This window comes from Centruroides sculpturatus, unplaced genomic scaffold (assembly GCF_000671375.1).
Source record: "Centruroides sculpturatus isolate CEXI.00-Female unplaced genomic scaffold, Cexi_2.0 scaffold345, whole genome shotgun sequence".
In the NCBI taxonomy this organism is placed as follows: Eukaryota; Metazoa; Arthropoda; class Arachnida; order Scorpiones; family Buthidae; genus Centruroides; species Centruroides sculpturatus.
In genome coordinates this window covers 63,573-81,262 of record NW_019384515.1, presented here as the reverse complement: position 1 = coordinate 81,262, position 17,690 = coordinate 63,573, and the positions used below count along the sequence as shown (strand labels likewise).

Genomic DNA, 17,690 nt, shown 5'->3' with positions numbered 1-17,690 from the left:
CCGACCAAACAAGCTAAGAAGATAGTAACAGCTGCACAACCTGCAATTCTTGTAGGAGCGAGCACCTGACTGACATGGCGACCAGGTCACTGGAAACCCGTTAACTCGGAGAATCCTTACAACACGTTTTTAAATCGCCTTAAGGCATCGGTTGTTTATCCGAAATTCAAATTACATAAACAGAATTCCAACACAGTTCCTGCACGCCTAACTTATTTCACGCTTATAAAATACTTCAGAATAAAAATAAAAATAATAATAATAAATCTATTTTTTCGTATTTCTAAGTTGTATTTAAAATATTTAAGTCACACGTAAATTTTTCTCTACATTTCTTTATATAATTCGAAGGAAAATCTTAATGATTTCAGAGATAAAAACGAGAGAGATGAAACGATAAAATAAAAACAAGGAAAATTAAAGAAGTGATAATAATCTGGACTATTATTTAACAGAAAAATAAATTATTATTTACGTATTTATATATCTTATTTATACGTGTTTACAATTACAAAAATTCGCCTGTAAGAGATAATCTTCGGATAATCTACTCGAAGCATCCTCTGCTCCTCCAAGGATCATTATCACAGTTTATCACGTGTATATACTAACGTATGATGTAGTATACTTATATCAAATGCTAATATGTACTAACGACACGAAAATCTTTTAATTTAAAAAAATATATATATATTTTAGTGAAGTCAGTGATGAGTATCTGAACCATTGAAGCGTGTTTAACGCGTGTTCCTTCGATAGTTTTATCGTCGAGACACGCGTTAACACGCATCAAGGGAAAACTTTACGAGAATATAACGATACACTAAACTTTATAGGAAATTTTTACAATTCAAAGAATTATTTATAAACAAAATTTATTAATATTTTACAACGAGAAGTACGATACTTGTTATTAATTAGATCGATAGGAGTATGTTTTTGACGTAACGTAAACAATACCTTAGTCTATTTATGTTGACCCTGACCTATATTAAGGCCACGAGATGAAAACAAACAAAAAAAAACATAATAATAATTCTCTACTTCAGTAAAAGATAATTTACTTCTCGAAGTTAAGTGAATGATATTGATATTATGTTTTAATCATCATTAAAGTACGCGGGGTCATTAAAGTGATGAATTGTATTAACACGTTTTTTCCCCCCTAGTAATAATAATAAAAATAAATATTTTTTTCGGCTTCAAATCTTAGAATTATAATTTTAAATATTAAAAATAAATAAATAAAATAAAATAAAATAGCGTAAAAATCGATTGGAAGTTTTATAAAATTTTTGACAAAACCTCATTAATTAATGCCACGGTAATTAGAAACAATTTAAAGAATTTTTCGTAAAAGATTATAAAAATTCTATTATTAGTAATTTAATTTATTATTTTTAAGTAATTAACGGAACATTTTCATTTTTGTTCGTTATGAATTCAATTTTAAAAATTTCAAAACGAAATTTTAATTATAACATTTTTATTCTGAATAATTTTAAAAAGAATTACTATAAAAAGATTATTTTTTTTCGTTTTTGTAACTATTTAACAGCGCAGAAAACCATTTCGACTACTTGTAATTTCACTTAGTCCACTTCTAATGGTCGTTAAAGAAATTTTAGAACCGTGTCTTTCACTATTATTTGACTTTTTTCGATTGAATTTTTTTCCTCCATATTACATTTTTATATGAAAATTGTTCGCATGATTACTTTTGTACTACTTTTGTCAGAATGAGCTTCTATAATGATTAAACGAATCGAAAATAGGAAAGATTTTCACGATAACAAATGGCATCAATTTTTCATAATTTATGCATTATCAAGATAATTTTACCTTGATCTAATTTTAATTCCCTTAATTCTGGTTAATGCTCTTTTTTTTCCTGCTTCGTCTAACTTTGTTCTACTGAAAATTTACATTTAAAATACATTAAAAATATTGTGTACTGTTTGTTTTTTTTTTCTGTTTTGTTTTGCTCTTCTACTCCCCTCTTCCCTCCTCTTCCTCTGTCCTGTTGTTTGAAAGTTTAACAATATAAAATTTATTATCTTTTAAATTAAATTTTTCAAGGTATAAAATAAAAGATTAAACAAGATTAGTTATTTTCACAATAAGGAAAGGATTAATTAGTTGTCGAATGAGGTTAAAATCCCTCACAGTGCAAACAGAGCTAGAAAGAGGAAATACCATTCAATTAATAAGGCATTAATGCTTATTCGAGTGATTATAATGCTCTTTTTTTTTAGGAGTTCGTGTTGTGTTACAATTACACAATAAAATTCGTATTGTAGTATTCCGAATCGACTAATCCTGAATTATAATTTGTATATTACAAGTTTTCTCACGAAAAAGAAATATAAATTGTACGAATGAATAACTGCAAGAGAAGTAAACAATATTCCTAGAGCCAAGAGACCATTCGAAATATGATTTTCTGTAAAAGAGAATGTGTATTGTTCGCCCGCGGCCCATTCGCCTTCACTTACATTACTGTTTCTTAGAGATTTCACTAAGTTATATAGACTTTCACCGTTACTCTCTTTTCCCATTTCCAGCCATTTTAAGAGTTCCACCGTTAGATATATACATAATGCGCTTACCAATATATATATATATATATTTTCTTTTTTAAAGAAAAAGTAGAAAGAAATTCTGCTTTATAATGTTATTTCACATCTGAAAACTCCAATAATAATCGGCCATTTGAAAATATTAGCATAAAATTCCTATATATCGAGGGTATTCGTTTGATACAATTATCACAGATACTACTGTTTTAAAACTGAATATTTTATAATTTATAAAAGGATAAGTCTTTACATTTCCTTTATTTATATTATAAAATCACTAATTTAAATTTTAAACACGCGTGAGTACGAATACAATTGATTTATACGAGATTATTTGCTTTGTTTATGCGACTTCACATTGTAATAATTTAGTGAAAAATGCTTGTATCTCTATAGGGTAAGTGATCCTAATCCAGAATTTCAATCTGGATTTTATATTTGATTGCCTCTATTTGTCATTTAAATTGATATTCGTTATTCTTTAGCTTGATTTAAAGCAGAACAAACACGAAAGGAATACCTCTATTGAAATGCAAATATGCAAAGTCAGTTATGATTTATAGAGAGAGTGTAACTCTTATGATAAATATTGTACAAAGTTTATTTTTATTTATGAGTGGATAAAGTAAATATTTTATTGTCGAGTGATAAACGCATCAGATTATATCGAAAAAAAGGGAAAAAAATAATNACGACCACTGGCAAGAATATAAGAAATTGTCCTTGTTTAGAGGTTATTAAAGCATTTGAAAAAAAGCAATTCATGAAAAAATGGCCGTCGTTTAGAGGTTGGCCGTTATTGCAGTTTCGATTATATCTAATCGTATTATTTATAGAATTAAAATAATAAAACATAATTAATTATTAATTGCTTTATTATAAATTAATCTTCTACACTTTTGTATCGCTGGTAGATTAGGTGGGCAGAAAAATTGATAAAACAGGGAAAACAATATATTATAAAAGGATCCCACACACAATTTCCTGAGTAATTCTTTTGATGGATCTTCTCTTTGTAAGAGAAAATTTTCATTTTACTTAAACTTATTAGAAAGGGAGATAATAATTTCACTCCCTTTATAAACTAAACAAGAGTAAATTCCTTTATTATCATATTAGAATTCGTTTTCATTACATCGTTTAAATCGATTTAAATACTTGGCAAATTCGGGTTAATTAATATATTTAATTGCCTATTAATATATTTAATTGCTATCGGCAATTTTAAGGTAAAAACACGTGCTTTTTTACAATTAATTTACTTTACCATTCGACATTATTTTAAATGTATATATACATTAAAATAGTAAAGGTGGTTTAATGAATTATGTAAATGTTATCATTTATGTAATGATAAAGTATATTTACATTATCTTAAAGAGAATATTAACTTATATTGGGCGTTACATTATAGCGTTAATGTTTAGTATATTAATGTGAAATGGTAAGAGTTCGGTAGTTGGTAGTAATTAAAACAATTACGTTGGGATTTAATTAAGGAGAACATTATTGTTGATAGCGATTTACGTCTCTAAAAGCTTACTTTAAAAGATCTGTATTATATTTAAAAAAAAGAGAGAGAGAGGAGCGTTATAATATCCATAGTTAACACGTTTCTAGAATTATATTTATGAAATTTTAAGCGTTAATAAGATTTTATACGAAACTATAAGGCGATCTTACTTACCTATGTTTAATTCATGCGGTTCTTTGCGGAAGTTGACCTGTTGGGCTGCCCAAACTGCTGCCATGGCCTGCAAGACGGCACCTTGCCTAAGGCGACCACAATTGGTCCCATTGCGGGTCGGATTATGGATGGAGGTGAGTAAACCGACGTTGACTTGTCCCGGGTAGATGATGGGACTGGGATCGCGTGGTAGCTCCTGTCCCCTACTGATGCTAATTTCTACGATCAGCAACAATAGTGGCAGAAGCGTCATTCTCCTTAAAAAGATTCTTTCCTACCAAACAAAATCGGAACGAATAAATTTGATATAAAAAATAGGAAATATAAATTAATTAATGAATTGTCAAGGACATCGAAGCGTTCATTCACGCTTCGAGAATACTTCCGGTTTAATACCTACCCAACAACGATTAATAAATTAATGTTATGTCCCCGTTTTAACACGAGGATGCTTCTAAGGGGGTTAATTTTATATTAGTCATTTATCAAATTACATATTACACGCTTTCCTCTATAGTAACTTCTATGACTCGTTTCGCTCCGTAGCGATTCGAAAAGACATTTCCTCAAATAAATAAAGAAAAAATATATACAGAACGAAGTAAATTATACGTTTAATTAAAATTATGGCATTGTATATAGTCGTAGAAGGACGAGGATTGGTATTAAAATGATCTTTTAATGCTGTCGTGTTGGCGATTTTACTACTTTTGTCGCGTCACGCCATTTCGATCGACATCTATAGGATTTTAATACAAAAGCTAGTCGTAAAAGCCATTTTACGACTTTACGAAATTCGAATAAGTCTCAGAACCTTAAATTTAAACCATTTTTGTTCTAAATACGAGTGTAAGTTGTCCAGATATACATCATTTATTACACAGTGTCTATGATAAAGAAAGAAAAAAAAACTTATAAGTTACATAATATAAATAACTTTACTAAAATAGAAAAAAAGTTTCTGTGATTAAACGAATACGGAATTTATTTTTCTAAATTAATAAGGTCACGCTATTAATCTAAGCGAATAAAGGTTAACACCGGAGGCAAACATTCTCAGATTCTACGAAAACAGTGACGTCACAATATCAAAAGGTAAAAGAAAAGGAAGAAGGCGGAGAGTGAGTTCAGCATATTTAGTAGATGACACAAACTTCGCTATCGGGTCAAAATGTCTTTGGAAGTGAGCGAAGAAGGAAAGTCAAGCGAGAACCAGTCCGCCTCTAGCGTATAACATTAAACAAGATAATTTAGTTTGGCCGTGTCCTTTCCGCATTCTTTTTCAGACGGATTCGAATTTTCTCATTCGAATTCTAACAAAATATTCTTAACCCCGTAATTAAAATAAATTTAGAATTATATTTGAAAATTTTAATATAAATTTTCACAAAAAAATACGCCCATTTTCTCACTTTTACAAAGTAAAACTTCGAAGCGTTTTAAATCAGAAATTTGTTTAATTAAAATAATTAACTGTTACGGAGTTTATTTTCAGAAATACGAGTCACTCCAGGGCATTGGAATAGGAAAAGCACAATTATTATTATTTCTTTTTTCTTCGGGCAGAGAAAAGAAAGAGATCAGAACTGCGATCGATATCGAGAAAAACTTTCGACTAGGTTAGGTCGTGTGACTAAAATTGGCATGGTGTACCTAAATATAAATCAATTTTTATTTCTAATACATGCCAATTTGTCGTATTTTAATATCTAAATAAATAAACTTAACACCGAACTGTTAAGGTTAACGTCCGACTCTTGTTATCGGCTACACTTCGTTAGTAATTGCCAATCACGGTAACATTATCGCGATTAACGTTACGAAACATTAACCAAACTAGAAAGTGAATTTAAATTATACTTCTCGAATATAAATCAAAATAATTAGATTTAATTCGCGTTAATCTCGTATAAACTACTTAACAAAGATTCGTTACAGAAGATTATTTACTTCAACAGAAGAACGGATTTCCACCATTTTCAGTTTAAAAAAATTAATTAATTAATTAATTAAAAATAGTTTAGAAAATCTCCCATTTATTCTTAGTATCTAATTCTATCGATAAGGGAAGGGAGGGTAAAATAAATACAGGAAATGAAAGTAAACGAGACTTACCACGATTTCACCGAATCCATGGCCAGTTTACAAAATGTTTCCGTGATTTAATGCGGCCAATTTATTATTGATTACGCGACTTTATACATATCCTGCCATTTTAGAATATGCTTTGACCTCCTCTCACACAACTGACTATATAGCATGTGGAGTTTGTTGTGGATGACAGATATTTTACGTGTCACCAACCAAGCGGATATCGAACTTGATAAAGCGGATTGGGATACCCCCCGATGAATAGTTTGCCACCAAACTGAATTTGCCCACTTCTACTGCCTTGCAAATATTATAAAAATCAATTCGAATTGAATAAATCTTCTATTTTCTCTACTTTTTTTTTTAATTAATTAATACGTAAAATAATATTGTCGAGTCTTGTTGTAGAAAATTAATTTGTTCATTAATTAGTAAAGGCAACTGTCACGGAAAGTTAATAGCAATGAATACTCGTAGTCGCACCGCCCATCTTTGTCCTTTATTTAATTTTCTAACAGTATTTTCCATCCCCTCCGTGTGTCGCGTACGATAAATTCACGTAATTTAGCGTGGGAAAAGGCGATTTAGTAAAGAAAAACACTAGAACTGGGAGGAGGAGGAGGGGAGTCTCGTCGCGTTTAAAATAATTTCGAGAGACACTAAAATGATTACTTACTTTATATTATATCGACTGATTAAACGGTGACGAGTCGATAGGAGCGCTTTCTATTTACTCGTTAACTTAGTGGCCATGTGCTCGCCCGCTATCAACACGCACTCTGTGACGTCACGTGGCTCACTTTCCGTTATCTAAACTGCCCTCTGTCGTTCGTAAGCGATATTACGATTCCCCAAAACTCGTGAACGAATTCAATGGACACCGTAAATAAATAATTATCCAGTTTAAGGCCAACGAATTGTTTTGTAATTCGGCACCCGTCAATAAAAGGGTTTTGCCTTTTTTTTTTATTTTGTTCTGTAAGTTTATCGCTTGGCGAGTGTAGGAAATTCGAGCGATAAAAATCGCTAGAAAGGGGGTGCGCAATTTGTCCGTAAGCGTTATCAATCTTTCTTTACCTGCTGTCACAATTGAGAAATTCGATGCCGATCGGATCAACGTTGCTTTTTTTTATCAGTTCCTAAGAAGGCTTGGAATGTCTTGCACGGTGTCAATAGCACGTTTTATCAGTGACATTCGTTGAATGATGTACAATATATCGATTTTTATCGCCCCGACTTTAAATCAATGTCGCGCCCAATGGGATATTTTTAGCAAAAGTTAATTTTCTTCGTTTTAATGCTGCCGATGTAACAAATTTAAGTTTGGTTGACTGAGAATAAATTTAAAGCTAATCTCTTATCGATCGTTCCCAGTGATTACAACAGATAAATCCCAAAGTTGAATTCTGTCTCGCATATTAATCTATCATCTGCTCTTCACCCTCCGCGCTTGATCGATTTCTCTTACAAAATTTAATCAATATTAAAAGTAGTTTTTTTTAAAAGAAAAGTATACATTTAAATAAAGCTTCTTTTTAAGAAAAAGAAAGGAAAAAATAAACTAAATTTAAAAAAAAAAGAATTTTTTAACGATTCTTTAAAGCCAGAAAACGTAACGTGGATTCATTAATATTGCCACTATAAATAATAGTACAGTACATATAATAATGTAGCTTAACCGAATACTTTTCTATTATAAAGCGATCGAAGTTAGATAACTCGTTTAAACTCAACCTCCGACCAAACAAGCTAAGAAGATAGTAACAGCTGCACAACCTGCAATTCTTGTAGGAGCGAGCACCTGACTGACATGGCGACCAGGTCACTGGAAACCCGTTAACTCGGAGAATCCTTACAACACGTTTTTAAATCGCCTTAAGGCATCGGTTGTTTATCCGAAATTCAAATTACATAAACAGAATTTCAACACAGTTCCTGCACGCTTAACTTATTTCACGCTTATAAAATACTTCAGAATGAAATAATAATAATAATAATAAATCTATTTTTTCGTATTTCTAAGTTGTATTTAAAATATTTAAGTCACACGTAAATTTTTCTCTACATTTCTTTATATAATTCGAAGGAAAATCTTAATGATTTCAGAGATAAAAACGAGAGAGATGAAACGATAAAATAAAAACAAGGAAAATTAAAGAAGTGATAATAATCTGGACTATTATTTAACAGAAAAATAAATTATTATTTACGTATTTATATATCTTATTTATACGTGTTTACAATTACAAAAATTCGCCTGTAAGAGATAATCTTCGGATAATCTACTCGAAGCATCCTCTGCTCCTCCAAGGATCATTATCACAGTTTATCACGTGTATATACTAACGTATGATGTAGTATACTTATATCAAATGCTAATATGTACTAACGACACGAAAATCTTTTAATTTAAAAAAATATATATATATTTTAGTGAAGTCAGTGATGAGTATCTGAACCATTGAAGCGTGTTTAACGCGTGTTCCTTCGATAGTTTTATCGTCGAGACACGCGTTAACACGCATCAAGGGAAAACTTTACGAGAATATAACGATACACTAAACTTTATAGGAAATTTTTACAATTCAAAGAATTATTTATAAACAAAATTTATTAATATTTTACAACGAGAAGTACGATACTTGTTATTAATTAGATCGATAGGAGTATGTTTTTGACGTAACGTAAACAATACCTTAGTCTATTTATGTTGACCCTGACCTATATTAAGGCCACGAGATGAAAACAAACAAAAAAAAAACATAATAATAATTCTCTACTTCAGTAAAAGATAATTTACTTCTCGAAGTTAAGTGAATGATATTGATATTATGTTTTAATCATCATTAAAGTACGCGGGGTCATTAAAGTGATGAATTGTATTAACACGTTTTTTCCCCCCTAGTAATAATAATAAAAATAAATATTTTTTTCGGCTTCAAATCTTAGAATTATAATTTTAAATATTAAAAATAAATAAATAAAATAAAATAAAATAGCGTAAAAATCGATTGGAAGTTTTATAAAATTTTTGACAAAACCTCATTAATTAATGCCACGGTAATTAGAAACAATTTAAAGAATTTTTCGTAAAAGATTATAAAAATTCTATTATTAGTAATTTAATTTATTATTTTTAAGTAATTAACGGAACATTTTCATTTTTGTTCGTTATGAATTCAATTTTAAAAATTTCAAAACGAAATTTTAATTATAACATTTTTATTCTGAATAATTTTAAAAAGAATTACTATAAAAAGATTATTTTTTTTCGTTTTTGTAACTATTTAACAGCGCAGAAAACCATTTCGACTACTTGTAATTTCACTTAGTCCACTTCTAATGGTCGTTAAAGAAATTTTAGAACCGTGTCTTTCACTATTATTTGACTTTTTTCGATTGAATTTTTTTCCTCCATATTACATTTTTATATGAAAATTGTTCGCATGATTACTTTTGTACTACTTTTGTCAGAATGAGCTTCTATAATGATTAAACGAATCGAAAATAGGAAAGATTTTCACGATAACAAATGGCATCAATTTTTCATAATTTATGCATTATCAAGATAATTTTACCTTGATCTAATTTTAATTCCCTTAATTCTGGTTAATGCTCTTTTTTTTCCTGCTTCGTCTAACTTTGTTCTACTGAAAATTTACATTTAAAATACATTAAAAATATTGTGTACTGTTTGTTTTTTTTTTCTGTTTTGTTTTGCTCTTCTACTCCCCTCTTCCCTCCTCTTCCTCTGTCCTGTTGTTTGAAAGTTTAACAATATAAAATTTATTATCTTTTAAATTAAATTTTTCAAGGTATAAAATAAAAGATTAAACAAGATTAGTTATTTTCACAATAAGGAAAGGATTAATTAGTTGTCGAATGAGGTTAAAATCCCTCACAGTGCAAACAGAGCTAGAAAGAGGAAATACCATTCAATTAATAAGGCATTAATGCTTATTCGAGTGATTATAATGCTCTTTTTTTTTAGGAGTTCGTGTTGTGTTACAATTACACAATAAAATTCGTATTGTAGTATTCCGAATCGACTAATCCTGAATTATAATTTGTATATTACAAGTTTTCTCACGAAAAAGAAATATAAATTGTACGAATGAATAACTGCAAGAGAAGTAAACAATATTCCTAGAGCCAAGAGACCATTCGAAATATGATTTTCTGTAAAAGAGAATGTGTATTGTTCGCCCGCGGCCCATTCGCCTTCACTTACATTACTGTTTCTTAGAGATTTCACTAAGTTATATAGACTTTCACCGTTACTCTCTTTTCCCATTTCCAGCCATTTTAAGAGTTCCACCGTTAGATATATACATAATGCGCTTACCAATATATATATATATATATTTTCTTTTTTAAAGAAAAAGTAGAAAGAAATTCTGCTTTATAATGTTATTTCACATCTGAAAACTCCAATAATAATCGGCCATTTGAAAATATTAGCATAAAATTCCTATATATCGAGGGTATTCGTTTGATACAATTATCACAGATACTACTGTTTTAAAACTGAATATTTTATAATTTATAAAAGGATAAGTCTTTACATTTCCTTTATTTATATTATAAAATCACTAATTTAAATTTTAAACACGCGTGAGTACGAATACAATTGATTTATACGAGATTATTTGCTTTGTTTATGCGACTTCACATTGTAATAATTTAGTGAAAAATGCTTGTATCTCTATAGGGTAAGTGATCCTAATCCAGAATTTCAATCTGGATTTTATATTTGATTGCCTCTATTTGTCATTTAAATTGATATTCGTTATTCTTTAGCTTGATTTAAAGCAGAACAAACACGAAAGGAATACCTCTATTGAAATGCAAATATGCAAAGTCAGTTATGATTTATAGAGAGAGTGTAACTCTTATGATAAATATTGTACAAAGTTTATTTTTATTTATGAGTGGATAAAGTAAATATTTTATTGTCGAGTGATAAACGCATCAGATTATATCGAAAAAAAGGGAAAAAAATAATATATATATATATATATATATATATATATACAGAAGCATGTCCAAGCCACGGTTGAATAAAGTGATCCATAAATTGTAAGAGTTATAACTCAGAATCGATACACGCGAGTTTACGACTTGTTTCGGGATTTAAAATGCCAATAACTTAACTCTGTTGTGCGATTATTAAGTGTAATTTATGCTAAATTATTGGCATTTTAAATAACTCGGATGCTCGTACAAATCAGTGTGAATTGCTTAAATTCATCATAAATTTCAATAGTTAATTTCGTCAGGGAATAAAAATTTCGATTCGAGTCAACGAATGACTTTTGTAACGTTATTTTTAAAGGCAATTTTTTTTCTTTTTTACATTTTATAATAATCTACATACGGGTATAAGCGTAAAAATTATTAAAAAAATAATAATGTAAATAGAAAAAGGCATTTTCTTTTTATAAAAACATATACTTTAACCTTTATCTTTTTATTAAGAATTGTATCGATATCTTAATTAAGGTATGATCGAAACATTAAAGACTTGATTGCATGCTCTGTTTAATATAAACTTTGATATTAAATTGAGATTTTTTTATTTATCGTTTTATCCGAAGAAGCAACGATAAAAATCTCTGTAACTCCGATATTAAAATTATTTTGCGAACATACGAGCTGATAATATTACATGTTTTTATTTTTTAATACTTGAGATTTCAATTAAAATTTTCTTTGATGCACGCCATTTCCCTAGACACAAGCAGAAAAAGATAAATTATTCGAAGATATAATATTTCCACCAACATTTCCTAGGTAAATACTAATATATTCGTATTACATCGTGTTCGTATTGCATTTAATATCGAGATTCTCTAAGGATGAGGAATTTTTTAAGGATATAAACACGACGAGAAATTATTTTTTACGTTGATATGATGAAGAAAATTGTTGATAAACACGTGAAGTCTAACTTTATTCTAAAGAAAACCAAAATAAAATTAACAAGAGATTGATGAAATTCACTTAAAGCGAATGGAATGATATAATATAACTCAATATTGTCTCAATCAAAGTATTTCTGGTCAAAGGCAGGAGACGAAAACTTAATTTTTATGGCTTTTAAATGCGAGAATAATATTAAATTGAAATGCAAACATTAACTCCACGAAGCAAAATGACACATAGAAATGGAAATTTCTTCGAAGTTTTACGATTGATTTGTTTACTTTTCCAAATTTAATATTAAGTTTAAACATTATTAAGAATCGGTTGATTTCTCTTTGCTATTGACCTCGTTAGTCGGTTCCTTTCTTCGGATAATTTATTAACAATAAAGGCGATACCGATCTTAATCCAAACCACGTGAAAAGAGAAACTCGGTGGAAAGTAAACAATTTAAGAGCTCTTCAATTACTATTAACTAGAAAACCTTTATTTTAATCTTTCCGGTGGCTTTACCTTTAATAAAACGTAATAATATACGCCACTTGGATCTATTTTAATGAAAAGAAAATTAGAAAAATATATTACATTTAACGGAAGCATTAACGCCCAACGACTACAAGACGTTTGTTTTTGCTAACGTTAGAAATTGAAATGTGCTATTTTCAATGCAATTCGAATTCTAATTTGCATAATTTGTGCATCGATCGCCACTAGGCAAGGGCGTGTATCGAATTTTGAACCCCACGGCTTAGTTTCTTCTACAAATGAGTAACGTGACCTATATTAAGAGTGTAACAAACACGCCATTATATAATTCTTTTAAACATTAAAAAAAAAATTCTTTAATATCCACAGAAATATTTATCTTTGTCTAATCTCCGATGAGTTAAAAGAAATATTTTTCACGCTTTTGTAAGCATCCAGACAATGGAATTAGTAGAATTAGCGACCCGATTCTTTTATTAAGAAAGAATATAACTCGCTTTATTATTATTATGAATTAACCTAAATGATAAATTTAAATCTATTTTATTCAACAAGTATCAATTGTTTTCGAGCCAAAGATGAATTATTAATTGGGAGATGGTATAGAGAAGTGAAATTTATTTTAAGGGCGTGCCCGCTAGAAGGATACAGAGTTACAGTAATGGTGCGATATTACAACTTGTTATCTGTAGTATCACGATTTTTCTTCGGGCTGTAACAAAATTTCCTAACTTATCCGATGGTCGATGGATAGCATGACCGTTAGCTAATGATGTAGCTGTTCAAAGAGGCGTTACTTGATCATCAGTTCTTCCCAGCTTCGGGCACCATCCATACAAATTCCATAGATCGGCAGGTGGTATGGATCCGGTGACGTCAGTTACAGAAAAACAGTTTTTCCATTCAATTAATGATGTTATTCTTTTCCGTCTTTTCTATTGGTTAACGAAGTTGAAATACGATTCCATCAATTCCCGTTCGTTCACTTAACAATGGGTGCGATGCATCGATTATAGAAAAGATAAGAAAATTCTAGAGTGATGCCACAATAAATTGGATAAACATGCTTTCCAATTAAAAGTTTATTGGAATTTTTTTTTTGAATTTTTAACTCTTTAAATTAAGTATGAATTCTGTAGATTGACTTTTCTTCTGTTTGTTTCTTTCTTACTCTCATTAATTTCTCCAAATGAATGATTAGATTCGATATAATCTTACTTAAAGATGAGCAATTTTCCCGAATATCAGAAAGATAATTAGAAATTAGGCTTAAAAGTTCATTTTGTTAATGGTGATTAATAAGATTTCAGAAGTGACCATACCAGAAATAGATGATTACTTTCTAGTTTCTTATTTAATTAATCGGAAACCCATTAATCCTCTTTTAATAACACTATCATTATTACATAGCTTAATCTGTTTCCATTATAGTTATTTCTCTAAATGTACCATAAACTTAATTGATTGAAGATTGATAAATTACCTTTTAAGACTTTCAACTGCTTCAATTCGCTTATTTGTAGTGACGTGGAATCTATCACCAGACACATTTACACTTTATTTTAATTACAAGATTCTAGAAACTTATCTTTTCTTGAAGAAATTTCTGTAAAAACTTTTTTAAAAAAAAAATCTCTAAATTCAATTAAAAAGAAACGTGAAATCTAGTTTCAAACAAGAATCGAACCCGGACCTTCCGGAAAAAGAAATTTTATTCAGAAAAGTACATCATTTGTTGTATGGAAAGATACTAGTTCACGTTTTTATAATCATAAAATATAAAAAAAAGTAATAAATGATCGTTATTTTTCGTTCGATGACCGAGAAGAAATGAAGATGCGATTTAGATTTTCTTTTTTTTTTTTTTAGCTTAAATTTCTAGTCTGTAAAAGAATGAATTTTTAAAACTTTGAATGTATAATTATGTAAAGAAATACTCGCATATGATTTTTAATTTATAATAAAAAAAAATACGTAAAAATTGCGAAAAATTATCTTATTAAATCTACTGATTGATATGAAATAAAGCAAGGTAACAACACATGGGCTATCTTCCAACGGGGGAGGACTTTCTATAAAGAACTGGCTTCTATTTAGGTGACAGGAACCGCCAAAATTGTGCTTTTCGGGTGGACATTTTGTGGAAACTGGTCTATACTATACTTAGGTGCTTACACGTGAAGTATTTGTGAGGCGTAAACCGGCGACCAACTACTCGTGTTCAATGGTTTCATCCATTCGGTTACTTTAATAAAGCTGTAAAACTGTATTAAATATATGTCTATTTAAACTTTGAATCAATATAATTTTGCAAATTGTTATGGAAAGTCTTTCTTAATCGATTAGTTAGGATAAAATACAGGATAGAGAATGCTACGACTCCATTCTTTTAGTGTGTCTGTGTGTGTGAGCATGTGAGCTCCCCCCACATACAAACTAACATTCTTACATGCACACATACATGCATTTCTCGACGTTTCAAGGTCCTCCGAGTCAAAAAATATAAAGAAAAATCATGGGGAGTCATATTTTGATCCGATTGCCATACTCCCTCTGTTATATATAATAGCATAAAAAGCAAAAATTGAAGGGGTGAGTACAGAGGAGAAGGTTAAGAATCACTTATAAAATAAACTAATAAAATTCTAACAAATTTTTCTGAATAATAATAATAATAATAATAATAATAAATTAATAATAGTACAGTACATATAATAATGTAGCTTAACCGAATACTTTTCTATTATAAAGCGATCGAAGTTAGATAACTCGTTTAAACTCAACCTCCGACCAAACAAGCTAAGAAGATAGTAACAGCTGCACAACCTGCAATTCTTGTAGGAGCGAGCACCTGACTGACATGGCGACCAGGTCACTGGAAACCCGTTAACTCGGAGAATCCTTACAACACGTTTTTAAATCGCCTTAAGGCATCGGTTGTTTATCCGAAATTCAAATTACATAAACAGAATTCCAACACAGTTCCTGCACGCCTAACTTATTTCACGCTTATAAAATACTTCAGAATGAAATAATAATAATAATAATAAATCTATTTTTTCGTATTTCTAAGTTGTATTTAAAATATTNTATAATTCTTTATTTTTTCAATAATATCTGTTTTACTTTGTTTTTTTTTCATACATTCGAGTGGATAAAATAGAATAAAGTTTTCATATTAATCACGTTTTCAATGGTGTATGAACGTTTACTAGTGACAATCAATTAAATTGGATCGTATCATAACTCAGAATGGACAATGCTTTAAATTTTAAATAATGGAGATCAGTTAAGTACATAAGTAGAAACGTCACCGAAGTAAAATAGAATTTTATTAAGGTAAATTTTTCTATTTTAAGAGCAGAAACGTATCTCTTCTCTGAATTGATATCTTCCTTAACATATCCAGTGGAAGTAACTTTCGTTAGAATTGTACCCATATAAAAGCAACAGTTTTCCTACTTTACCTTCACAGAATCGACTATAAAAAGAAGATCGAAATAAATATAAAATGTCGGAATGTAGAAAATTACAGAAAAAAAAAGTAGAAGAGAGAATAAAATACAATATACTTTTCAATTTCTCGTTAGGGAGAATAATGCTCAATTAGATTTCGTATCAATGAATTTCTCAATAGATTTTCTTTTACGAATACGTAGGCAATAGAAAAAAAAAATTTCTCACGAAATTACTAATTAGATAAACTGTTAATTATTCAAGAGAATTCAAAGTATTAATTACAATTTACATAAATTAACAAGAGAAAGAACTTAACATAAAGAAAAATACATTTTTAGCCACTAAGTATGAATTTGTTAACAATTTTTACTTTTCTTGCTGTTATATAGGCCTATATAATAGGAAAATATGGAGATCGGTCAAAGAATACCCCTCTAAAATGTTTATTTTTGGATTCGGGACGTTGAAACGTCAACAAATGTAAAAAAACGTGGAGTTTTTTCTATATGTGTGGACGTTAGTGTGTCTGGAAGGACACGACTTTGTTCGCCCACTTTGAAGCTTAATAACTCCTGTGCCTTTTGTCAAAACTTTCTGAAATTTTGCAAAGAGGTTTTGATATTAAAGGCATTGATACTTTTAAATTTTGGTGGTTAAAGGTCGTGGGGATGGAAAGATAGAAAAGGTCATGTATCATATCTCGAGTGGGATCGGACTTAATGACGATTTTATTCGTTATTAACATTTACAATTTTTTTTATTAAACTCTTCTCTGTCCTCAAAAGTAAACTTTTTGCCATTTTATAAAGAGTTTTTAAAATAAAAATTCTCTAACAGATGGCGATACACACAATTTTAACTTTATTGACGGGGAAAGTTACGCAACTCATTGTTGGAAGTGATACAGTAAGACTTTTTCATTATATAAAATGCGTAAAGACATTTAAAATTGTATCATTAAGTAGAAAAAATTGAAAGTTTGGTGAATTATATACAGATATAGACCTATATAGAATTTTTGTCTTGTCGATCATTAAAATTCTACACTTTTTGTCTACTTAAACCGATGTTACATTAAACAAAATTGGTAAAGTATAATTGGATATTATAGCAAATAGATTACCGATATTGAAGTAGAAGACGACAACACGATAAAAAATTTATTGAGTCATTTATTTATTTATTTGGAAGTATCTGTGTGTAACAAAGAAATTGTTTCTCTGAGGACTTCAAAAAGCACTGCTGATGTGGAAAAGTTTCACAGACATAACAATACTTTTAATTCAGAATTTTTATTTATTTATAACAATTCTCATAGAAAGCAAATATAATTTATTTTAAGCGCCTTATAATTAAAAAAAAATTAATTTTTTTTATATTAAACTTTGCTGAATTAACACTTGTAGGAATGATTTCGATAGAAAATACAAATACAATGTAATTATTTATTAGAAAAATAAGAA

The 17,690-nt window shown here is 29.4% G+C and overlaps 1 protein-coding gene across 1 annotated transcript in view; it reads right to left on the bottom strand.

The window, feature by feature from the left end:
* LOC111622554 overlaps positions 1-7,149 on the bottom strand; it is an 18,294-nt gene extending 11,145 nt beyond the window's left edge. Inside the window, exons 1-2 of the mRNA XM_023364967.1 lie at positions 7,034-7,149; positions 4,267-4,540 (exon numbers count right to left, since the gene is read on the bottom strand). Of these exons, the coding sequence (XP_023220735.1) occupies positions 4,267-4,519 (253 nt within the window). The 5' untranslated portion in view covers positions 4,520-4,540; positions 7,034-7,149. The remainder of the gene's footprint in view (positions 1-4,266; positions 4,541-7,033) is intronic.
* Positions 7,150-17,690: the final 10,541 nt, after the last annotated feature.